Source organism: Chroicocephalus ridibundus, chromosome 1 (assembly GCF_963924245.1).
Source record: "Chroicocephalus ridibundus chromosome 1, bChrRid1.1, whole genome shotgun sequence".
Classification (NCBI taxonomy): Eukaryota; Metazoa; Chordata; class Aves; order Charadriiformes; family Laridae; genus Chroicocephalus; species Chroicocephalus ridibundus.
The window spans coordinates 177,817,268-177,842,583 of record NC_086284.1 but is presented as its reverse complement, the minus strand read 5'-3'; the positions used below and the strand labels follow the sequence as shown (position 1 = coordinate 177,842,583).

At 39.6% G+C, this 25,316-nt stretch overlaps 1 protein-coding gene across 8 annotated transcripts in view; it reads left to right on the top strand.

Moving 5' to 3' along the window:
* The window catches only part of NAV3 (neuron navigator 3), a 566,306-nt gene that overhangs the window by 492,360 nt on the left and 48,630 nt on the right, over positions 1–25,316 (top strand). For 6 of the 8 annotated variants that reach the window (XM_063322883.1, XM_063322884.1, XM_063322882.1 and 3 more), the window contains 6 exons: positions 5,580–5,718; positions 9,119–9,395; positions 11,600–12,305; positions 13,894–14,382; positions 20,991–21,032; positions 23,329–23,489. In XM_063322883.1, the coding sequence (XP_063178953.1) occupies positions 5,580–5,718; positions 9,119–9,395; positions 11,600–12,305; positions 13,894–14,382; positions 20,991–21,032; positions 23,329–23,489 (1,814 nt within the window). The remainder of the gene's footprint in view (positions 1–5,579; positions 5,719–9,118; positions 9,396–11,599; positions 12,306–13,893; positions 14,383–20,990; positions 21,033–23,328; positions 23,490–25,316) is intronic. The other 2 variants (XM_063322881.1, XM_063322885.1) reach the window with 2 other exon arrangements.

The window sequence follows — 25,316 nt, the reverse complement described above, 5'->3', positions numbered from 1 at the left end:
TGTAGGGTATGATCAAGTATTATCTGTCTTATTTCATTGCATCTTTGCCCTAGAGCTCTGGTGCTTGCCTGCCTGCTGTGTGAAATGGTGTCTTATCCCATATAAAATATTCCTAATTTGGTTCATATACTTCAGCGTGTGAACTCAGGATTGGATTATTTTCAAGCAAAGAAAACCAAATACTTGTGGAAAGCAAACACAAAAGTGTCATGAGCGCAGCTGAGTGCAATTTATCTTTTCATTTGAAGGAATACTTGTGGGAATATGTTTGCAATCTTTGTTCAGCTCTACATACTGGTGTTAAGCACCGGGTATTTTGACTTCAGACACCTTGCTATTTCTAGAACAACTATGCAGTAGAAAGGTCAATGAGAGGATTATTATGGAGAGATCTTTTCAGTACTAACACACACTAACGAAAGCAAAACAAAGAGTGATAGTGGAGACTAACCAATTGTGTAGACAGCAAGTTGTGGATTCCTCACCTTCATGGAGAATTTGATATGATCAAGAAGTTGGAACTTCGCTGGAAGCATTTGGAGCAATTTGTGGAGCACTGGGAAGTGTACAATATGCATAGCCACTGTCGGCAATTAGAGACAATGTGGAAGTTTTCTCCAGCAGAAGTGTTGTTTCTTGCTTCAAAATGGGCAAGAACTGTTCAGATTTGAAAGATAAAGGCTAGAATTAGAGGACGAGTTTTAGATAGTGCACATAATTTCATAGACACACCTCATGCACCAAAGAAGATCTTCTAAGCAGAAAGAATATTGGCAATGCTACTCCAAAAAGTAACTCAAAGAGCATGAGGTATGTTTCTGGATGAAATTTGTAATACAGTAGCTGTAAATCAAACCAGGGGATGGGAAGGAAGCCAACATTTGATGCCTATCACATGATTGGGCACACTTTTTCTAGCTCCCACGGTGAAGGGGCATTCCTACTGCAGTGCAGCTTCCCTGCTTAGATTCAGCCCTGTGTGTGACTGAAGTGATGGAATAATTATCAGAATTATAAAGCTGAATGTTACTCATGCTGTGTGAAAATAACTTGATAAAGTTGTAAAAGCAGTCAGAACTAAGAAAAAGGGTTGTCTGTGTAACCTTAATTCACATTTCTTGTACACATACATTTTCAGGCAATCGTGGTTTGGTCAACAGCATCCCCCAATCTCTAGAGTCCTTATTTTATATAATGTTTTATATATAATGAGGGTGTTCAGTTTTAAAGCAGTTATTTGTCTTTTTGTGTATTCCTTGTTATTTCTCATGTGTAGCCCCTTATTTTATTTATCATATGCCATTTAAACATTTTTTCTAAAGAGAAAGGGGCTCTTTTAAGGTGCTTTTTAGTGTAGTGTCTGAGTATCCACAGTTATCAGAGTCTATGTTTTCAAACTCATTTGTGCATGTATTGTGTCCATTTTACAGATGGAAAGCTGAGGTACAGCAATAGTAAGGCCAATATCGCTGCTGTTTTTTGACATGCAGTTTGAGTTGCTGGTAACCTAAATTTTAAGATACCCCTGCAGCAAACTACAGGTTCAAAGCACACATTTACATGCATTACATCTTTGCAAGTCAGTTGCTAAGCTCTAAAGAAAATTAGAAGCTCTTTATAGGTGTCCGGCTTGTTAAAAATGTTGGTTAAAGCAGTCACCTAATATCTTGCAGGTTGCAGGGAGTCTGGTACACTAGGGGCTTCAATCATGCTTCTTATAGTCCCTTTCGTTACAGAAGCCTTTCAACTTCTTTGAAAAATGACAGAAGACAGCTTACTTTAATGCAAAATTCAGATTCATCCCTAGAGCAGACCTCCTATAAGCACTAAATTAATGAAGCGTTTCTAGAGAAGAAAAACTAGTATGTGGTTGTGTTATCAAAAACTGTGTTTTATGTACAACCACAATGAGAGTAGTGACTGCTGGGCTATTTGTTGCTCTCTGCTGATTTGAACATGGAACTAGGCAGCACACAGCCGTCTGAGCTGAGCTGCTGGGTAGGGAGGAACCTTTGGCCACTTAGCTGGGAAAAATACTGAGACAACTGTGCCAGGCATGTGCAAATAGTGTTTTTGAAGAGATTTATAAATTAGCCAGATTTGAGAGGATTTCTCTTAGAAACAAGCAAAATGCACATCCTTAATGTGAAGATTATGGCTAAATTTCAAGGTTCTTCTGCAGTTCCTCTTGGGATCCAGCGGTTTCTCAAATAAAAGGTTGCCAGAAGTTACCAAAACAAGGCATTTTTGGCAGATTTTGCCAAAGTTGTAGTTAGCTAAAATGTGGTTTTAAGAAGGGAAGTAGTGTCAGGCATTAATAAGCATCGTTACTAACCTGACCTGTCATAAACTCTGTAGGATGCATGAAAAAGAAAAGTAAATGAAAGATAAAATGAAAATAAAAGATGAATCTTAGCCAATATATTAAAAGCCTATATTAAGTCCCTTAGGTAGAGTTTGACAATGAATATTGTTTTGATGAGGGGTAGGAGGAACAAGAACAAGAATTACAGTGAGAATTTGCTGCACACTCACAAGAATGGGTTTTCAATCCTAAGGTGATGCACATCTAATTTTACCCGATTTGTTTGTCGTACATTTGCTACTTTAAAGGAGAAATGAATGTGACTCATCAATATTTTTTTCCAAATTATAAATGTGGCATCTTCATTATCCAAAAATTATATTAACTCATCTGATAGCAACTGTACTATCTAGACATGGGGGAAGAGGGCTGAAAATGTGGAAACAGTAACTGCTGAAAGATAAAAGATGTAGCTGCATGAACAAGTTAAAACAACTCTGGACAAGGCACAGGACAACCATCTTCATTGCTGAAAGGGTGGCTGATATGGTCTGTTTTGTTGGAGTTTTCCATTTTTACTGTCTTTTCAAAAGGTTGGTATGAAACTTTGTGTCAAGTAGGAATCAGGTTCTCTGACAGTCCTTAGAAAAATGCCATACAGGAAAGGAAGAGATTTGGGATAATCCTTTTTTTTACAGGCATACTGGGTATTAGCAGAAATTTTGGGGTATGAAAGCCCCCAAATTTAGAAAACATCTTGAGCACCTATCATAAGAGAAAAAAAATCCAGATAAATACAGTGATAACTCTGAATGGTCAGTAGTGGAGGCGTCAAAATAATCTTCTATATGTCTTACAAGGTGGCCATGAGTGTTCCCAGAACCTGCTAATAATCCACTGGTGAGTGAGGTGTGACGAGTGTGAAAGACCACAGAGAAGCCATACTAGAAAGAAAACACGATCATAGCCATTTTTGCCTGAAAACTTCAGCTATAGGCAACATGTTTATATTTTGTGAATCAGCTGAACTATTTCAGAATTTAGAAAATGTCAATCTTCTTATAGAGAAAAATGGGCATGAAATGAAGTACCAAAAATTAAAATAGAATGAAATAATAAACAAACATGGCAAAATAGAATTAAACATTTATCTTGGTCCCCAGGGTCTTAGGGTAGACTCAGGAAACTGATGGTCATGTATTAATTAACATGAATGTCATCCATTAAAAGTTCACATTGCTTGTGAAAGTACCTAATATAGCTCATTTTGGATCTGGCTTATGATTTTTTTTCCCCTTTTTTAAAGTATCTTTTAAGAAGTGCAGATTATCTTTTCTATAATCTTTTCTATAAAACCTAACGACATTTATTTATGGTTGTATCTGTGTTTAAAGTTATCAGTCTTAACACTGTTATACAAGGTATATTCCCATATGGTATATAAACATTTGAATAATGGCATTTAGCATCAATAAAATTCTGTATCACATTAGATAGTGTAAAATACAGAAAGTATAAATGATTAATACTTCAGAGATGGTTCTTAGATGAATGTGGGCAGCATGTAAGGTTTGATATTATAATTGCTTGGATATTAAATTGTATTATTAAATCACTCGTGTGTATTACCTGGAAATGTTGCAGAAGACGTGTTTATTTGTAGTCATTGTACTCAACAGTGGAAGGTGCAGTGCTGTAATAAACTCTTGCCCCCTGAAATATGTTTATCTTGTCACTGAGGTGGCTTACTAATGTGATTTTCTACCTTTTGTGAAACAAAGGTAATGCTTGCTGCAGTTGCTATGATACAAGACTAGTGCACTGAACTTTCTGGTGCATCAGCACACATTTTGTACCACGCAGTTTACTGTTACTGCTGTTGTGACTTTCTAAAGCCTTCCCTGAACAAGTGGACAAGTGAATTTAATCTCCCAAAACACCATGTGTAAAATAAGGATTCAGATATTTTCCTTGTTTGCTCTGAATGACTAGTAGCAATAGTACTGAGCTTTAACTTGACTGTGGGATTAAGTTTTAGATTTTTTGTAGAATCCAACCTAAAAGGCAGCTCAAGATGTAGGCTACAGCAAAAGAAGGATATTACGTACTTTCTCTTGTGTTTTGAACTTCACCAGCATGCGTAAACAGGGCACCAGCTTTGTCTAGAACAGGTTTTATCAGCCCTCTTCTCTCTAGGAGAGGGAAGAAATAAAGAGGCACCTTCAGTGGGCAGTTCATCCCGCAAACCTGAGATATTTTCAGACAGGATGAATTGCCTCCTAGAGGAGCCCGCTTCTTTGTACTGGTTAGAGAGGATACCTGGATATATAGCTTAAATGAGATATCTAACTTTAAACAGCTAAAACTATAGGAGGTGAATCCCACTGCAGGTGGTAAGGTGAATATTTTTCAGACTCTGTGGCCTAGGAATAATCCAAAACAAAATTAACAGGTGGAGGTGCAGCAAAACTGGGAGTATTCGTCTGTGTGTGGCAATAAGCTAAGACTCATAATGTAACACTATGGAGAAACAATTGTGTAGAGACAGATCTGGGAAACACCAATCAACCTCCCTTCTGTGCAAAAGCAAGGCTGTTGTGAGAATAGGTAAATGACATTTCTATAAGAGTAGCCTTTCTCTCATTTGCATCCTCTGCCTCAGTCTTCCAAAGCAGAAGAGTTGACAGCCTGTGTTTCTCGAGAGATGTATAACATGTTCTCTGTCAGCTCTGGTGACTGTGCTGTCAGGGAATCCTATTTTGATGACACTGCACCCACTAGACAAAGGCTGAAGACAAGAAAATAAAACTTTTGGAAATACTGGCTTCCTCCTGACAGTTGATTAGGCTACAGAAGAGATACTCCTTTTATTTTTCTGTAGCCTGCAAATCCATCGGGTGTTCTCCAAGTTATTAATAATGCTTTGGCTAGCAATACCAGGTAGGTTTAATGGATTTTCCTGCCAGTGTACTGAATGTGATTGCAATGAAGCGTGAAACAACCTGTTTTAATGACTTACACCAGTGCTTGCTTAGACCTGATGTTAATTTTTTAAAAGGCACCTGGATCTTTCATTAATTGAACAAGCAACCACTTGACAGTGAGTGAATAATTAATAAAGAAGTCTGAAAACTAATTGTCCATTAGGGAATATTACTGCTAATAATTTTCTGGTAAACCTCTTGAAGAATAAATAATCACATCTATTGATTTTGAGATGCTTTCTGCCTATTAACATGCAGTATGTAAAGTAGATGTTCTCCTTTCTCTGCAGCTGGGATGACAGCAGCTCAGTTAGTAGTGGCCTCAGTGACACTCTTGACAACCTCAGCACAGATGATTTGAACACCACCTCATCTGTCAGCTCTTATTCCAATATAACTGCCTCTTCAAGGAAGAACACTCATGCCCAGGTGAGTAGCTTTTCATTACCATTTCTTGCAACGCCCAGAAGCACACAGAATAACAAGGGGAAAAAAAAGTTTAGCAATAATGCCTCTGAAACAAATGAAATACTCGTCTTTTACAAACTCCTCTATCACATTTGTGTGCAAGAAGCACACGGACCTCATTGAGCAGGGCCCAACCCTGACCTATGGGCTGACTCCTCAGATGCCCTGCTCCCAGGGAACATCCCACTGCCAAAGATGCCAGCGGGTGAGACCCTGCTCTGCCTGCTCTGGGGGAGCTCCCGCACTTCCCAGTCCCAGGAAGCCCCCCGCCCCTGCTGCACCCTAACACAAAAACCACAATATGACTGAATCTGTGGTGGGTGGATTTCTACTCACTACATTTGGAGTGAGTATGTCTTTGAACAGACAGCACGATTTAAAATAAGATAGTTTTCATCTTTCATGAGCTGACACATGTCAGGGAAGAGATACATAAGCTGTACTGTCCTTTCCCTGTTCTCTCCTCTGGGAGAAATGAGGCTGAAGGAGGAGCCCGCAGGTGGCAGAGCTTCTCTTCTCTCCAGTTAGGTCCAGGAATGAAAGTGTCCCATGAGCCCAGAAGGTGACAGTGTGCAGCATCAAAATAGAATTCTGAGCATGGTACAGTCACAAGCTATATATGTAACACATATATGTATGTGTGTGTGTCTATATATACATATATAAAGCCTTAATTGTGCCAGGTATCACAGTATTTCTTCCCAGCTTCCCTCAAAATTGCAAGCGATGAAAAAGCCAATACAGAATGCTTACAGGACTCGGTTCCAAAAACAAAACACAAAAAAAAGAAAAGAAAGAAAACCAGAAGAGTTAATCCCAATAGAAAAGTATGATCTACTATGTCATGTCCTGTTTATAAGCAGGGAACTTCAAGACTGAACAGTCAGCATAGTGGAAGAGTTGTTTCCTCCAGTGATTTGGTGTCAAGTGTTAAGGACACAAGACTGACACCCCCAATTCCATTCGGGCTCTTGCAGGCAGCCAGTGCACGCAGTTCAGAGACCTGTTTTGTAGATATACACTGTGGCGGACTATGTCAACAGGAGAAAAACACATATTTGTCATTTCCCCCAGACAATAGGGAAAGAAAGTTACTTTGGGAATAAAGATTACTTTAATCTGCAGCAGGACAGGTTTCAGACCGATGTCATGCTCATGCATGGGTACTTTCACAGAGACCAGCATTCTTCGGCCCTTCCCATTGCCTTTCCCACCCCATTAGGGTGTCCCATGGTTGCTAACTGGAGATCAGCCTCTTTCCTTCCACATCAACAGTGATGACCAGCTACTCCTGGCTTACTTGTTCCACTGCATCATCGTCATCATGACTGGGAAATCTCAGGGTGACTATTTAGCTCGTTGTGGGTTATTCATTGGAGTAATCTCATGTTCTAGATACTCATCCAGATACTATTTCCAATTTGTTCAGTGATAGACAGATCTGCGGCACACGTTGAAATGTTGCTTTCCTGCCAGAGTTGCTTTATGTTATGAAGGCTGGGAACAGACCTTTATGAGGTCTGCCTTTACCAGGCAGATAATTCAGAAAGCCGTGTGCTCCATGCTAGCCTGCAATCTCAGCTAGGAGCTGAGTTGAGCACGATATATTAAGTATTTTGCCAGCTGTTCTCCAGGTGTAGGACATACTCACGCAACACAAAGATCCCTTTTGCAGTCTTTATAAATGATTGGAGTAGTGCAAGCTGGCTATAGCCTGCGGCAGATATTGCATATTTTGTTGTTGTTTTCTTATTAAAAGAGGATTAACATCGTTTTTCAGATCCCATAATGGTGAAGAGAGGCTTTTAGAAAGTATTATACTTGTCATTTCTTGGAAATGATGCAGTTTGCTTTAAAAATGTATAGCTCTTTGTTTATAAGCATTCATTTATGAGAAAAGTTCTGGGAACATTACACACGTTGTAACAATAACACCAATGAAAACTCTCTTTTGAAGGACCCTGCAATATTTGTGTAGATGTTTCCTTGGGCTCTTTTCCCATCAGGCTTTGCCCAAAATCGGTGCTAGCCTCTCCAAAGCACATATGAAATTATGGAAGTGTGGAGGGCTGTTGCATTTGGTACGCCTCAAATGACAAGTATGTAAACAGTGACTGATTATTCTGTCGGTCATCTAATCAGTATTAATCCTACTTATGACAGCAATGCCTAGGAACCAGCCACAGAGAGGTCTCTGTGGAGAAGCAGTTGTGGAAACACAGAATAATAAATAACCCTCCCCTGAAGGCGATACAGTTTGCAGTCCTGCTTAGGTTGGCTCTGTGAGGATGGGGCTGTGTTACATCAAGCAAAAGTAATGCACAGTGGTACCTAAGAGCGGCACCACTTTTTTTTTTGCTGTTAAAGAGGGGCAGAGGTAAGCAGGACTGGTGAGATGATGAAGTGCACATAAGGCTTGAGGCTGAGGTCAGGAGGCTACAGGGAAACGTGGGAGGAAGGGTTACAACGAACAGCCTGTCAGCACAAAGAACGCGAGTCTTGTCACACACAGAGGGTAGGGTCAGTCTCCAACGTTTCTATTTAAGCTGCTTTCATAGCTTCTGCGTTGTCTGTCTTGGGCTGCTCCTTGCAGCACACCCTTATCAGCACGGCCCAGGGAAAGCAGGTGCCACAGGGGTGTTAAGGCTTCACTGGGGCATCTTCCACGTGGGTCTGAGTTTCAGAGAAAGCGTGGCCCTGGCAGGTTGCCTTCACCTCACTGGTGGGTAGTGCTTGCGTAAGCCTCTCTTCTAGCTGCTCTGCTAACTGATACAGCTAGAGTGAATTTCTTGTTGGAAACAATTTGTTTCAGTGGAGACAAACCAGTAGAAAAGCCATCGGCTGTAGCACTGATAATTTTACTGAAGATCTTACCCTTCCCCACTGGTGGCACAACATACTTGGTGCTGCTGGAGCAATATTCCTGGTTTGGTCAGTGGAAGGCTTGGGTAGGAAAAGGCAAGAAACCAGACTGAGGTGATTTTAGTAGTATATTTAGGAATTCCCTCGTTCAAGCTTTTAGTAAAACCTCTCAGCGCAGTGAATTTCAGAGGGAGTTGAGAAGTGGTGATTGTATCACCACTGGTGATTACAGTAAATTATGTTCCATTTCATTATGGTTTATCTATGAAGAAAAGAGTTGAAATCTTTGGAATATAAAAGAAAAAAGATAAATGTCTTCCCCAAATGGGAACATTTTTAAACTTTTGGGACCAGGATACTAATGTTTCGGAAGGGAAGCTTCCATGGCCCTTGCTGTGAATAAATCAATATGCTTATCCTCCTCCCCTCCCATGATTTAAGAAATCAGCAAATACTGAAGAGGTTGAGACTGACCATTTCTCATGCAAACCTCTTGTAGCTGAAGACGGACTCGGAGAAGCGCTCAGTTACGGACAGTGAAACTTGGGGCAGCACTGAAGAACTGAAGAAACCAGAGGAAGAGTTTGACAGCAGTGTAGACAGCAGTGGCAAGTGGAAAGGCCTTCCCTCGGGGCTGTCTGAAGAGTCAGAGAAGGGGGGGCAGAAAGCATCTCTCTCTGTTTCACAGACCGGATCCTGGAGAAGAGGCATGACTGCACAAGTAGGAGCAACTCAGTCCAGGCACAAAGCAGGAACAAGTGCGCTCAAGACCCCGGGTAGGAAACTTCAGATTACAGCATTGAAAATTAAGGCTTTGTACTTAGAATTCATCTATAAGCAGTAAGGAATCTTTAGCGGGCTAAAAATAATTAATGGATATTTTAAATGTGTGACAGACATGAGGAACTGTAAACACATTGATAGTTCTTCTCATAAATGACTGCAAGCCAAGATTGTAATAATAAACTAATTGTTCATCTCTATAACTGATAGGTTGCTACACTGCATACTAATAATTTATTAATCACGCATGAATGTATCCATAAAAAAAACCTGTGATTGCATTTTGTTTTACTATCATTTGGCATGTCAACTTCTATTAAGGAATTCTTAGAAGTATTTTTTGGACTCATCTGTGCCTTATCTTTGTTCTCTAGAAAACATGTACCTTTGATAATTGAACATAGGCACAGAAATGGCCAAAGATTAGATGTTGAGATAAAAAGATTTAACATTCAAGTGAGAGGACTCAAAAGTAGTGTTTCTGAACTAAAGCTGAATTGTCATATTACAGATACTGCGAGTATTCTATGGACCACTGTTAAGAGATTAAAAAATTGTAAAATTTTTTTTTTTACGTACTTTCTTCAGTGCTAAATGACTTCTTACCTAATTTTGAAAGGCCTCCCAGAAGTAGTAACCACTTCTGCAATCTAGTTTTGAAGGAAAAAATCCAAAGTTGGTGGAAGACATCATGATTAAGACCATCTAATCTGTCATTTTACCGGGGAAATATCGATTCTTTGTAGAACATTTTCTAAACCTTTGTCGTGTCCTGACAAAACGCTTCATGAGCATGCTTTAACCCCCAGTTGTAAAGACAACTCAGAAAGATCTCCTCAGAATAAATTCAAATCCTTTGTGAGCCTCTTTTGTTTCTTTGCAATTTGGAACTGCTAACCATTGGTCAGCCTCTGGTCTGTAAGATCCCTGAGGAGCATTGCCATGGTCAGTGGTCATATAGGTGCAGAAATGACAGCCCTGTAATAGCAATTAAAAAAAGAGATAATAAAAGCTTTACCACATGCCAAGCTAAGTTTCCCAGATCTGTTTTGCTGAAGACGAGCAGGCAGCCACCGTGTAACACAGAAGTGAGGCCTTCATTTTTTAAGCATATACTAATAGTCTGTCTGTTCACTGTGTAGGAGCCTGATCCATACCTTGGTGTGTGCATGTGTTTGTGTAGCATTAAATGTGCACTGGATTAAAACATGAGTGGATTTAGTTCTGACTTGAAGGTGTTGCTCTTTATTATAGTTTATAATTATATTAACTTTATTATAGTTCCTTAAGAGAAATTAGGCCACCCACCGCCAAAACTTCCATAATCAGTTAAAGAGTGTATTAAAAACTTTGTTATGCTGAATATCTGTTCTTTATTAGGACCATACAATAGATGCTTAAAGAGAAATTAGAATAGAAGAGAAATAGCATTTTTTGTCTGTTTGTAAAATAGGAGGAGGGTATTTTAAGATAGAAGAGAACATCTTGTTTAAACCTTTCTGAATGTCACAATAAGATTATGCAGAAATATGGTATATACATATGTGTCTGTGCAGTACTGAAGACAGCCTCTCAGAAAATCAAAAATCTTGAAAAGATATCAAGGATATGACAAAGACTATTAACTCATGTAATTGATATCGTTATAGATCAAGAAGATTCATGCCATGATAACATAATCACTCCCTGATAATTTTGTTTAAGTAAAACCAGAACAAGCTTGGTTATAAGCTAAAAAAATGAAATCAGTGAAAAACAAAGAAATCAATGAGTACCACTAATTTCTACATGCATAATTAATGTCATACTTCTGGAAAAGTTAATTGCATGTCATGTTTTATTTTCAAATCTTATTTCTTACATATTGAAATACTATTAACAGGAAAAAAAAGACAAATAAAATTCCTTATAGTTCATTCAGGATAATTTTCTACACCTATGCTCTCCAGCTGCATATGAAACTAGAAGTTCTCAGGAGAATTTCAAGCTTTTAATACTTAATGCTTACCTGTAATGTATTGTAGCTGCTACTGACTGCTGATTGGGGACTACAGACCAAATCAGTCTGTTTTCTTAGGGTAATTTTTCTATTTGTGTATTTTTTCATTTTGAAATTCTAACCATATAGTGTTAAAATCAGATATTGAGACACTCCAGCTTAAGCACAAGTGACCTTTCGAAATATACTTTTATTTAGGAAAAACAGATGATGCAAAAGCTTCAGAAAAAGTGAAAACTCCCCTGAAAGGAGCCTCCATTCAGCGCTCTCCATCGGACGCAGGAAAAAGCAGTGGCGATGAAGGAAAAAAGCCTCCCTCTGGCATTGGGAGATCAACTGCTACGGGGTCCTTTGGATTCAAGAAGTCCGGCATGGGATCTTCTACTATAATCACCACAAGTGGAGCGACTATCACAAGTGGGTCGGCGACTCTAGGAAAAATGCCAAAATCTTCAGCCATCAGCGGGAAGTCCAACGCAGGGCGGAAAACAAGCTTAGACGGTTCCCAGAACCAGGATGATGGCGTCCTGCACGTGAACTCGAAGACGACTCTGCAGTATCGAAGTTTGCCTCGCCCATCAAAATCCAGCGGCAGCGGGATCCCTGGCAGGGGTGGCCACCGCTCCAGCACCAGCAGCATCGACTCCAACGTCAGCAGCAAGTCTGCGGGTGCTGCTGCCACCAAACTGCGAGAGCCAAGCAAGATCGGGTCCGGGCGGTCCAGCCCCGTCACCATCAACCAGACAGACAAGGAAAAAGAGAAAGTGGCCGTGTCTGATTCTGAGAGCGTCTCGCTTTCCAGTTCCCCTAAATCCAGCCCAACTTCGGCAAGCGCCTCTGGCACGCCAGGACTTAGGCAACCAGGATCCAAATACCCAGATATCGCCTCACCGACCTTTCGAAGGTTAGTGCTTTTCTGTGAATTCCTGAAATTGCCATATATAAGGCAAGGATTTACAATGTGTTGAAGCACTGGGCAAAAAGCCCAAAAAGCCTTTTCCGGGTGTATTTTGCCACAAACAGAGAATCAAGTTTAAAAAAAAATAAAAAATAAAAGGGTAATATTTTTTCACACAACACAATTATTTCTCTAAGACCTAAAGACCCCCCCATACCCAAAATGGCTATTCCTTGAGCTTTGAGCATTGTAGGTACATTCCCATAACAACAGTTTGAAGGCTAGAATAAGTCAGACTCCATGATCCTTATGAGTCCCTTCCAACTCGAGATATTCTATGATTCTAAGTTCTTATTGAATACTCAGGCACATGAGAAGTTCCCTCTCAATACTCTGATAACTCCCAAAGGGAAGAAGAACGCCTCATTCAGGCCCATTCTGTTACTGGGACAGGCGATGCCATAGCCTCGTTGGAGAACTGAAGAGCTCTGTAGATAAATAAAATATTTGCTTTCACATTGTTGGAAGCTCCAGCTACAAGCATTACATTATCTTAGCAGCTTTGTTACATCTTTCATCACAAACATTAGCAAAGCTAAAATTCAATTGGAAATGCTCTATTGTAACGTTTCTGGAAGCATAAATCTGGATAAAGTATAAATTGGGATGGAGCAGTTGCACTGTTGGAGAAAAAGCCAATAGTGCCCTCTTGTGCCTAGTTACCAAAACAGCATCTCCAAGCTCCTGGGGAGCTGCAGCTGATTTTTGTGGGCTTGGTAGTATGTAAAACGGATTTTGACATTATTAGCCGTGCTTACTTTATGTTACGATAAGTTTTGCATTTATTTCTTATTAATTTATGAGATGCACCCTAACTGTAGCTTAAAGCATTTCCAGTAAGACATTAAGCCATCACATGACTTTTAATTTCAACAGTTTTACAGCATTTGGGGTTGAGTTTTTTTCATCATGACTGTAGAATTTCCTCTATAGAATTGCTGGAAGCAATTATGTGAAATACACGTCTGTCATGACTCCCCTTGGAGACAAACCGAGCCCATTTAGCTCCAGTGCAGTTTATTCTGTCTGAATGGTTACTACATGGCCAATGACCACATGACCATCTGTGCAAAAAGAACGACGAGAGGGAAATTTTTCACAAACTTAGATGTTTGTTAAACTATGAAGGATTTTGCAAGTGTTTATTGCAATCATTTTAGCTGATTTGGGAAGTGAAGGGTTTAAAAGCTAATGACTTAGCCGTGGGAACGCTTAATTGCTGAATTTGGGTGAAAGTGTAATCTGTTTATGCACTAATAAGACAAAAATGTGCTTATTTTACCTCTCTCGGGAGGGTCTATATGTGCAAAGAGCACATCTGAACAGGACTGAATGAGAGCTGTTGCTAATGAAACAAACCCTGATTATTGTGATATGGTTAAGTGAATTTAATTTTGCGATGCGATTGATCAACTAGGTAGGCATGATTTTAAGTAGCGGTAACTGAAAATGTGTAGTTTGGCTCTTAGGATGTTACGCCATGAATGTTTAATGTGGCTATCAGTTTCTCTAAAGCTATTTGTTTTACATTTAGGTTGTTTGGTGCCAAGGCAAGTGGTAAAGCTGCCTCTGCACCCAGTACTGAAGGTGTGAAACCCACATCGGCAATGCCCAGCCCTAGTACCACATTGGCACGGCAAGGCAGCCTGGAATCGCCGTCCTCGGGCACAGGCAGCATGGGCAGTGCAGGTGGGCAAAGTGGTAGCAGCAGCCCCCTCTTCAGTAAACCTTCGGACTTAAATGCAGATGTTGTAAGCTTAAGTCACTCCTTGGCTTCCAGTCCCGCCTCAGTGCACTCTTTCACATCAGGTGGTCTTGTGTGGGCTGCAAACCTGAGCAGCTCTTCAGCGGGCAGTAAGGACACACCAAGTTACCAGTCCATGACTAGCCTTCACACCAGTTCCGAGTCTATTGACCTTCCTCTTAGCCATCATGGCTCTCTCTCTGGACTGACAACAAGCACTCAGGAGGTTCAGAGCCTGCTCATGAGGACTGGAAGCGTCAGATCTACTCTTTCGGAAAGGTGAGCTTGCCTATAGATACAGTGACCACGAAACCACTGAGAGGCAAAAGGACAGGAGACAAAAAAAAAACCCTCCACCTGTTTTCCTAAAGGGACACTGTTTAATTAGCAGCTTAGTCCTTTATGTAAAAAGGAAGGAAGGAAGAAAAGAAAGTAATTGCAGGCATTGGACATGGAATCAACTGCCTTTTAAGGTTTTACAAGCACATTTTCTATCTCGAGAAGTTTTTTTGTTCCCTTTTTCTGGACAACAACCAGAGAAAAGGGGAAAATAGTCTAATTAAAGGCAAATCTAAACAGCCACAGAATGATTCCTGCATGCTGGACCTACCTGCTGTCCCAGCAATTGGCAGCTCCAAAGCCATATCACTGCCCTCTTGCTAACAAATCTTCTCCAGCAGTGGGACCCCACCAGTTTTCTTCCCATTAACTCAAAGCACAGGCAGAGCTGGTGGGCCCCTGCCTTCAGCTGACCAGTCTTGCCTTAAAATGCCCAGTCCTGACAAGTTGCTTCTTACATGGTAATCATTACACAGACCCTTACTAACACACAGTTTCACTGGCAGGGGGACAGTTTATAAGATGAGACCCTCACTATATGCACAGTCCTGCTGAGTGTCTGGAACAGACAAACAAAACCAAGAAAGGGTTTTCCTCTGTTTGCTCTGTTAAAGATCTTTTTGACATGCAGATATTTTACCATTTAATTTATATTATAAAGTGGTGCATCCACCCTGGCACAGTTGTGCCGTGATTTTTTTTTTATTATTCTTATTTTTTTATGTGTGTGAAATATTTATTTGACTTTTGCAAGAGAGAAAAAATAAGCTTTGCTAGGCAGGAAGTAATTTTCTCTTCCTGTGAAAATTTTCAAGATTTGAAAATGAAACTCGTATCTCACATGGGCACTGAAAAGTCAATATTAAATATTTCATTAGCCTTTGGTCCAAAAAAGAAAATTATACTGAGTCAGCCAGAAATATTTACACTTTTAAAGGTTACATTTAGTTGTTTAGAGAATACACAATTATTTGAAAGAAAAAAGATCTTTTTTTGTAAGCATGTGAAAAATATACAGTGTTAAGAACTTTTTTCCCTTTATACAAAACCAAAGATTTTTCAATACCAATCCTTTCCATGGAAAGATTTCACTTTCAGTGAATCAGCATTAAAAAAACAAAACCAAACAAAGCAAAGCAAAACCCCAAACCAGCAGACAAACCCAAAACCCTAAACAAGTTTTTGTCACATCTAGATGGAAGCTTTCTGCACATTTCATTCTCTTATGTTGCATTCATAAGTATTACTATATCAGCTAAAATCACACCTCTTACTAAAATCGTTACTACACTATAAAACATATGTGTGTACCAGTATAATGTATCGTAGCAACAGTAGTTAAAAATACAATGGTACATGAGTAATTTGTAAGTTGCCTTTAATTTCTAAATAGTAATTTTCCTTGTATGCCATGAACTGAATGTGATGATATTTCTTAGAAAGTTAATTATTAATATTTAGCTTATAAAAACCTTCACTAATTTTTACATATGTGGATGGTGAGGTCAATAGGATGATGTGGAAGAGTATGAATTTATGCCAAAGATCATATTTACACAGAGGATGTTAAACATCACATTTAAAATGTTAATGGTTTGGCATAAGCTCCTGAGCAACCCCCACTACTAATACTTTATGTATTTGTTCAGTGACTCAATTTCGGTGGTTCCAAATACTTTGCCTTTGGCAATATTTTTAAGTTTCAGATTTGTCCATGTGGGAATATTATGATTGAGTCCAGAGAGAACCATTTATCATGTTGATCTGGCCTCAAAACAAATATATGTACCTAGAGAAAAATGGTGTCATTTCTTGAATTAAAGTCCCCATAGGTTTTATGCTGTTTGATTTTTCTGAAAGGCCTGTTAGAAGTGCTGTGTTATTTCTAAACTGTTTTATCCTATAAAACCTACATGTAGCAAAATATTTTTTTACAACAAAAGCATTGGTTTGCCATGTTAGAGACAGATATGTTTGGCAACAGATTATGTCCTTTTTCCTTTGTAAACTCAGATTATATTTGAGATGCCTCTGGCAATACTAGTTGTAGCCTGGCCTGGCATAAGAAATTATCTGCAAAGAGGCTTATTCTTTTTCTTCAGTCACTCTAGAGCTTGCAAAAGTCTGAATGAGCGGTCTCTATAGTGAGATTTACTAATATGATGTGGAGACAAAATCAGAAAGACTGAAGCACAAATTGAGATACAATTAGCAAGTGACATAAATTCTACACAGAGAAAGCCTAGGGAAAGCTAAAAGAGAAGACAGAGCTATTAATAGATGATACAAATAAGCGTGGCTTTGCTTCATTGAAGCATTAACTGCATTTGATAGCTAAGCATCACTAATGGCAAGTGTGCTAAGAGGGAATGAAAAGGTTAAGGATTACTCCAATTTACTGGTCCTGATGAACTTTTCACTTCCTTGCTTCAGACATAGTCTGAAATAGCCCTGCAGTCATTAGGACTGAAGAAGACCTTTCAAAGGGTCTGTGCTGAGGAAGGAGTGAGAAGGGCTGGGATGGAGGACGAGGGCATTATGGGCAAGGCCACCTTGCCGCCCTTCCTGGGAAGATACAGGGGATATTAAACAAAATGGGTTAATTAACAGATAACATAGGATTACTCTTTTAAATAAGACTAATTTAATTCATTTGCAGGAAAACGGTCTTTGTGAGTAGAGGAAAGGAATTAGTAGGTACAAAAAGAAATCCTGAACTTAGTAAAGCTTTAGGTGCTATTTCAAATAACATTCTCATAAACAAATGAGGAAAATAATGTAAGGTTCTTGACCAGTTGTAAAAGAGTTATCAAAGACTAGCGATCCATAGTTTATCAGCCTGAAGGGATATAACAGGGCAGGATATATTTGCACAAACACAAAATGGAAAATGATGAGGCTATTTTGCAGAAATAAGACAGTGTCTAAGGGGTTGTAGTGCCGCTGCAGGGCAAAGCATTTTTGTAGTATTTTGAAAATTAAAGTATCACATGTAAGTCTTAGAAACTAGTTGTTCCATTCTACTTATTCGTGTTAAGACTTTAACTGGAAGACTTTGAGACACCAACTTTCAGGAAAGATTTGGTGCAACTGGAAAGAACCCAGAAAAGGCTACCAAAATATGAGGGCACATCTGTGTTTCCTACTAAGGAGAGTAGACCTCGGCTGCCTCCAGAAAAGTGGTTACCTGCCATGGAGACAGCAGGTCTTTGAGGTCTCTGCCACATGTGCCTGTGTGTACCTGGTGTGTCTCAGTCGCTCCAGGGATGATCAGACATTGCCCACACCCAGTCTTCAGGCAAGCACCTGAAGCAAGCCCACCAAGCAATGGTAGGGCAGGAACACAGAGCCTTCTGTCAATTGCGGTTTTGATACAGTGTCAAAGTTTACCCCAGCCAAATTTTTTGTCATTCCATGAGATTCTTTTGCATTGTGGTAACCAGAAAATGGGTTCAGTAAATGCTAGCAAAATATTTGCTTTTTCACCAAAATTTGCATCTCCCTTAGGACTCTTGCTGGTTTTGCACTGGCGGTATTTATTTAGACCACTCTGCTTCTGTTGTTATAGCAGTGTAACTCCCTATGTGGGAAGACACTTGTATTTTAGCTTAAAAAAATTTAGAAGGATTAAAATAAATCATACAGGTATTTATACTCTAAAGTAAAACTGTATACTAGGGTTAATTGGTGAAATATCGCTGCTTTAGCAGATAAAATTTTCCAAGTGGACACATCGCCAATAGTTCTTTTGAACCCTTAATTTGCACTGCAGATTTGTGTCTTTCTTCTGCTTGGTCTGAGTGACACAGCAAGGGATGCATAAAAAGTGCAGAAATATGAGAATTAACAGTGGTCGCATCAGCAGTAGTGGTGGCATTTTAAGAATAGCAGGGTGGAAGTAGTTTCTAATTACGTGACTGGCTTGCTCTGGTTTACTTTAAAAGAATGTTTAGTTTTGAGGGCCATAAAAGTGCACTGAAATGCACTTTTTGAAATCTTCAAGACTTTCAATTGTTTTACATCATCATCATAGTTGATGATTGTGATTTTAAGGTGTGAAACAGTGCATCATGGATTGGATTTTCTCATGTGCTCAGCCATTTGTAGCAATTCATTTGTAAGACCCATAGCAGCTTCGCCCAGCCTGCCCTAGACCTCCCTAGGTGCCTCTTAGCTTGCATTAATTTATTTTGTTCCCTAACAGCTCTGCAACAGTTAGATATAGCCCAAAGATATGGCATTACGGCCCTTTCCCAAGTTAGCCTCAACACCAAGGGCAGGTAGGAATCTGAGAACTGTTAGGCTTCCTGCAATTTCCCCCAGAGAACTTGCAGATGGTTTCAGCTGTGCAAAACAAATAAAAGGGAATGGAGATGCAGTGGGCTTGATAACTTCAGCCTGCATCTGCATGCACCTTCCTGCAAGACTGCTTTTGGCAAATGACATGGCAGAGGAAAGCATCAGGAATACTCCAATATTCTCAGCCTCACTTTATATTGGTGTTTGAGCCAAAGAGACAGTTTTCCATGAATGCATTGCTTCTTTCAGGAAAGGATGACCTTTTTTCATATTATCTTTAAAGATCTTTTGAGCACTGAAGCCAGGCTGGTAGTGTCCTAGTAGGACCACTGCACATTACAGTTCAGTTCTCTTTACCAGAAGCCCAGTTTCTGGAGAGGTAACATACCCAGCTTCTTGGTGGAGGAATGCTTTCATATACTAAAAATATATGGGCAGTGATGGGTCTGAATTAATAGTTACATAGAACCATGGTTAATGGTTTCGTGCAATTATTTGAAATCTAGGGGCATCTTTACAAGATTTAGTATTTTAAAAAACACAAAATGGATGTTTGCTACATTCACCTTTATGCAGTTGCAATAATTCCATGCTCATGTTGAGGAATATCCACCCCAATTTAATTTGAGTATCTGAATTCAAAAGATTTTAGCAAAATCCTGTGGTCAGTATTAGCCTATTTATCTGACTGACTTAGAACTTTTGGCTTGTGGATTGCTTTAAAGGAGCACCAATTGGCTCCTTTATTTTTAGATAATGTGTTATATCCTACTTCGAAATACATAGAACTTCAAGTTAAAGTAATAGTAGAAAATTTATTGTTCAGTAGGATGTTTGAAGGATTTGCGGAAGAAACTGGGTTTGTTATTATGATCATGTCTATTTGGTTTGAAATTTAGAGGTGCATAAAGGTGCATAAAGGTACATAAAAGACCCATTTATCTCTGTAAGGAACTAAAAATTACATGAATCATGCATTCAAATGTATGCTCTCATTTTACCAACCATTTCTGGTCCTGTTAGTTATGTTGGGAGCAAAATGCTGAAAATTGAGTTCTCTCTCTGATAGAGAACTACTCTCACATGGATGATAGCCAGGCCTATGCTGAAATCCTGCTAAGTTTCTCCTTCCATTTGCTTTCTCCCCAAGGCCCCAATTAAACCAGTAAAATTGCCTATAAAACTTCCTGATGGTAAGAGGGGTTTACTTTCATTAGATTTGAGCCCTAATGGTAATGGATTGTTAACACCAACGGTATTTTCACTGCCTTTACCTACTTGGATCAAGGTTACGTGACAGTGGGGTGCCCAGCACCCCTGGCACAATAGAAAACAACCTTTAGTAATGGCGGGAGAGTTTCTCTGGGTAGGACAGGTCCTAAGTTACGGATGTTCTCAGAGGTGTGATGATGATATGTAATACAGAAACTTGCTAAAGCCATTTCACAGTTTAATCCATATGGCGACACTAAATTATGTTCTTAAGGGAAAAACCATTGCAACACTTACTTGATGATAACTAGTTCAAATTCAACCCACACTAGTCGGGGACCGATCTACCAAGTCCTTATGAGGAAGTGTCCAAATGTCACTTGATTTGAAGGAAGGGTGTCCTTCTAGTGATGGGATTTCAATTAAGAAAACTCCAGATGTAGATCTCTGGTGATCAGCCACTCTGCTACCGCATGCGCGTGAATATGGAACATCATTGCTCTGCTGCCACTTTTCATTATCACCACCATCAGCTTACTATGTGAGCCCCACAGCAACAGAAAGCCAAGGGTCTGTATATTTAGCACATATTTCTACAAGCAGAGCTGTCATTTGGCTTCTGGCAAGGCCATGCTGTCTCCTAGCAGGTGCCACAACCTTCATTTCTTTCGGAAATCTATTGGCATATCATAGGCAACTGTGAAAAGTAAGGGTTCATGCTGTGACCATATGATTCTCGCACAGATTGCAGGGTGAAGCTGTAGGAAGGTTAGAAATGGTAAGGAAGGACTTCTTTCTGACTTGGACAGTCTCCAAATTACTATTGACCCAGCCCAGAGCATGTCTAGATGAAAAATGAATGTGCAGCAATCCGTGTCCTATTGTCCCCTCCAATGAGTCAGGGATTTATCACGAAAGATATATTAAAAAGCATTAAATGACCTTCTGTTATGCACACATATCTAGACCTTTAAAATTTGTAATTCTGAACAGTCCGGTTTACTGTATGTCCTTAGGGATTTTTTTTGTTTTAACAGCATGCAGCTTGACAGAAATACACTACCCAAAAAGGGATTAAGGTATATATTTTTTTGAGCATGACTGATGCTTCTCTGTTTTCCTGTAACCTTTTCTACACTGTCTTTCCTTTTCTTTCTCCTTTTGTTGATCCTATTTACAACAGAGTTCTTGGTATTTAGATTCAAACCAAAAAACATAGATTTTAACAATGGACTTTTTCTTTCCAAGTCTGCCTAGTGAAGAAATTTCCTTTCAACATATATCATAGGAAGTGAATACTATTAAGGATAGTTTCCTTATGCATTGAATCTTAAAAGGCATTGAATCCTGGAAAGCTAAAAGAGACAGAACAAGATACTTTTGCACTTCAATGGGACTAATTGTTGAAAACATTATTGAGAAAAATAATGTTTTTAGAGGTGGATCTGAACTTGAACTCCAAATGCAAACACTCATGCTGTTCGATTTGAAGATCTGGTAAAGGCTAAGGCTAGAAAATGCTTAAATATCCAAGGTGTGTAGGTATAAAATGAGCCCTGCTCCAGCTAGTCTTCTTGATCCAGCAGTACTCAGAGTCCAACTTTGCTACTAATTCGCCACTAATTAGAGCTGTCTTCATCACAGAAAACAGAAGTCTGCTCTGCTCCATGGTTAAAAGAGGGGATGATTAGGTAACTTGTCCGGTCTCATTTGGCGTGGCAGCCTATCTCCCCAATCCAGGAAGGGAATTTAGCAAACAAGGGTATATGTGCATGCACACAGACACTCTGCAGCCCTCCAGTCACTGAAATTACACAGTTCAATCCCGAATTATTGATAAATAACATTTTATGAAATTTTAAGGTAGTGCTAAAATGTTGTCACTAGAAAGCACCTTCTGCACTATCCGTTCCTTAAAAAGAATTTAATCAAATTTCCTGTTGTCCCAAAACAATCACTTCGGATTGAGAGAGAATGGAAAAGGTGGAGGACATAAAAAAAGCATAAAGGGGACCCTGCAAGGGTACAATGGCATGATTGAGGTTTGTGGCTCTATAATTGTAATAATGGCTGAAAGCTGAAAGTGAAATGGAGTGGGAAAACAGCTTATAGGCATATAGGCCTGATCAGTTATCCCAGAAAGACCATCAGTTTGATTTAATGTGCAGAAATCCCAGTCCAAGACCCAGATCCTGAATTCTCATTTTGCCATGTTTCTGATCCAGTTACTGCTGGGTAACTCTGCTCTACCACATTTATAGGCAAAGATCATAGCTGTCTTTTTGAAAGCAGAAAGGAAGTAAATATTTAATCAGGACAAGATGTTTTAATGCCGTAAAATATTGTACAAAACCCCAAGCACAACATGAGAACTTACATGATCATTTAATCTGCTTTCTAAGCAGAAATACTTGTGCCTTGCAAGCCTGAAGCCAGAGTATCAAAAGCCCTTTCTGCTCTGCTGTTTGGGGAACACTGATGGCTCATGACAGCGGTGAAGAAGGTGCTCATTTCTCAGCAGGAGATTGTGCTGAATGAAGCAGGCTATTGCAGACATTGCTGAAAACAATCTCTTGGTTAAGACCCACACTGCCTGCACATTTTAACGTTTAACCACTGCCAGAATTGCCCTTCTTCCAGCCCGGCCAAAAGGAGCTGGGCCCAGTGAGTTACCAGTTCTCCCTCTTAGCCCATGTGTCAAGTTACACTTGTTTTATTGGTTTGCCATAGGAAGCAGTTGATGAATGATTACATTGCAAGACTTCTTCCTTCCAGAGAACTTGTTTCTGCTAATTGTGGATTTTTCCTGTCCCTTTCCCTCCCCTGAGTTTGGGGCAGGACACAATGCCAAGTATCATTCAGAGTGACAGGCCGTGCGTATGACCATGAGTAGTTGTCATTACCGATGCAAACTCCTTTTTCAGAGTTGTTGATCTGTTTCACTCCTACCATCTAACAAATTGCCCACCTGATCTGTGGCAGATGTCATTTTGTAAGCAGCTACTCACATTTCTTGGCTTCTAGTCTGTCCATTCCCCATCCTAGCCATACAGCTTCCGAGCTTTTACATCAACCTGTACACTTCCTACAGCTTTGAAGTCCTTTCCTGTCAGCTCAGTTGTCTGTCTTCTATGGTTTATCATCATATCTCTTCAAAGGAAGGGAATGCTGTTTTGGGGAGGGGGATGAAGAGAAAAGGGGTTTCAAGTCCTGTATTTTACCTCGGTAAAATCCCTGGTGGTAGTCACTTGACTAGACTCGATGCTTTCAAGGGTTTTGCTCTGTCTAACTGGTGAAGGGTATTTATGTGAAACCTGTTTCTTTCCAAACTGTCACCTTGTTGTTGTTTTGAGCATGTCAGCTGTGGTTTTTCAGATATACTCCATCATCTCGGCAGACGAGTCAGGAGGAAGGCAAGGAATGGCTGCGCTCCCATTCAACTGGAGGCCTGCAAGACACTGGCAGTCAGTCCCCGCTTGTTTCTCCTTCAGCTATGTCTTCATCCGCAACTGGAAAATATCACTTTTCCAACCTGGGTAAATGCCGTTTCCCTCCACTGTTTCTCCCACTCTAGATTAGACTCATAAAATTCAACCATTCATATTTCTTAGTTTGCCAAACTAGATAATTTAACATCTCCATCACCATATTGTGGTATACCACTAATGAAGGGAAACACACAATGTTTTTCATGGAGTAGGCCAGGGTACTTCCTATTTTGCATACAGAAAAAACCCACATATTCTCTATGACTTGCCCAAGGAGAAGAAAATCTGAGGCTGAAGTGGAAATCAACTGGAAATCAGTAGTTCAAAGCTACTCATCTTTTAGGATTCACAGTCAGTGGGATTCTATCCAGTGATTTTGTGAAAGTCAATCCAGACGCTAAACAATGTTTTTTTCCTATATACAGGTTTGCTTTGGGATAGGCGTTCCAAATATTTTTCAGTGACTGGACCTGGCTATAAGTGCACTGGGCCCAATCCAAATCCTGTCCTTTAATACAATGTAGTATTTTAGGATGCAAATCACATTTCAGATTTATTTGATTTCAGGTCAAATTTTAGATTTTGTTTCTGGATTTTGTTTCAAGTTAATCCAACACAAATTTAGTTTTGCTAATATTTTTTTTTTTCTGTCATGCACAATAGAAAACTATTTATTTGCACCGCGCTGGACACATACCTAGCTTCACAATGAGCTTTTGTGTTTTCAGCCATTACTGTGGAATTAGCAGCAACCTTCTGCTAATTCACACTTCTGTCACTCTGTCACAGCTTATGGCATCTGTAGTTTACAATCACTCAAAAGCAGTTTGATCAGACATACAAATGTTAGTCTTTATTACATATGGGAAAAAGAAGTTGAACAAAGCCACTTTGAAAGATGAAATTGGATCCTGGCTAAGCTACTGCTTTGGATTTCCTCCATGTACTTGCAGTATTTTTGGACACATCTCTTTTTAAGCAGTGTTTCTCTCACTCTATCGTTTTCTGCTTACAATTATCTTCTTTTTATTCATACTTCTTGTACTCACAAGAGAGACAATAAGATCGGTTGGGGTTTTTTTTAATTTATTTTGTCATTGTCCTTTCCTTCTTACCATTATCATAGCCCTGTGGAATAATTTGCTCTCACAACACAGCTGCTGTGGTAGTTTATGACTTAAAGCACATCTTGCACGATCTAAAATAAAAGTCCAAAGACGTAGGCTGAATTTGGATAGACATTAGCTTTTTCTTCTAGGTATTGAGTTCATGTGGTCCAAGTGAATCATAACCAGGCTTTCCTTCCTACTGGCAAACAAACTTTGCAAAAGCTTAAACTACGTTCATCAGTGCTGTTCTGGATTTCACTCATGAGTGATGGGACTACTCCTATTTATTATGATGAGATTCAACTGGCCTGTGCAGGAATTTTAAGCTGGTGCTGTAGAAAATCAAAGGGTAAACATGTCCTGCATATGCCAATAAAACTTTGGTCTTAACAGCAGTTGGTTACATAGGTATGTAACGGTAAAAATACAGACACAGATTTATTAGAAGAGCTGCTTATAAAAAAATACTTACAACTTCTTACTCCTTTTTAACTTTTAACTTTTGTATCTCTCCCATGGATTTTCTGTCTTGGGCTGTCAAAGTGAACAAGTGTGTATTCAGACAGCAGTGTTAGTGTTACCATGTGGTTTACAGGATTAGTCTCATCCAGCTCCAGCTCCTCAGAGATCATCTGCTTCACCTGTTTGTGGTGGTTTCGTGTGTAGGAATAAAAGCCTTGCATTTTCTCAACAGCGTAAAGTCCACCTAACCATGCTAGTCCTACATTACAATACAGAACCAAAATTCATTTAATGGAAATGTGCT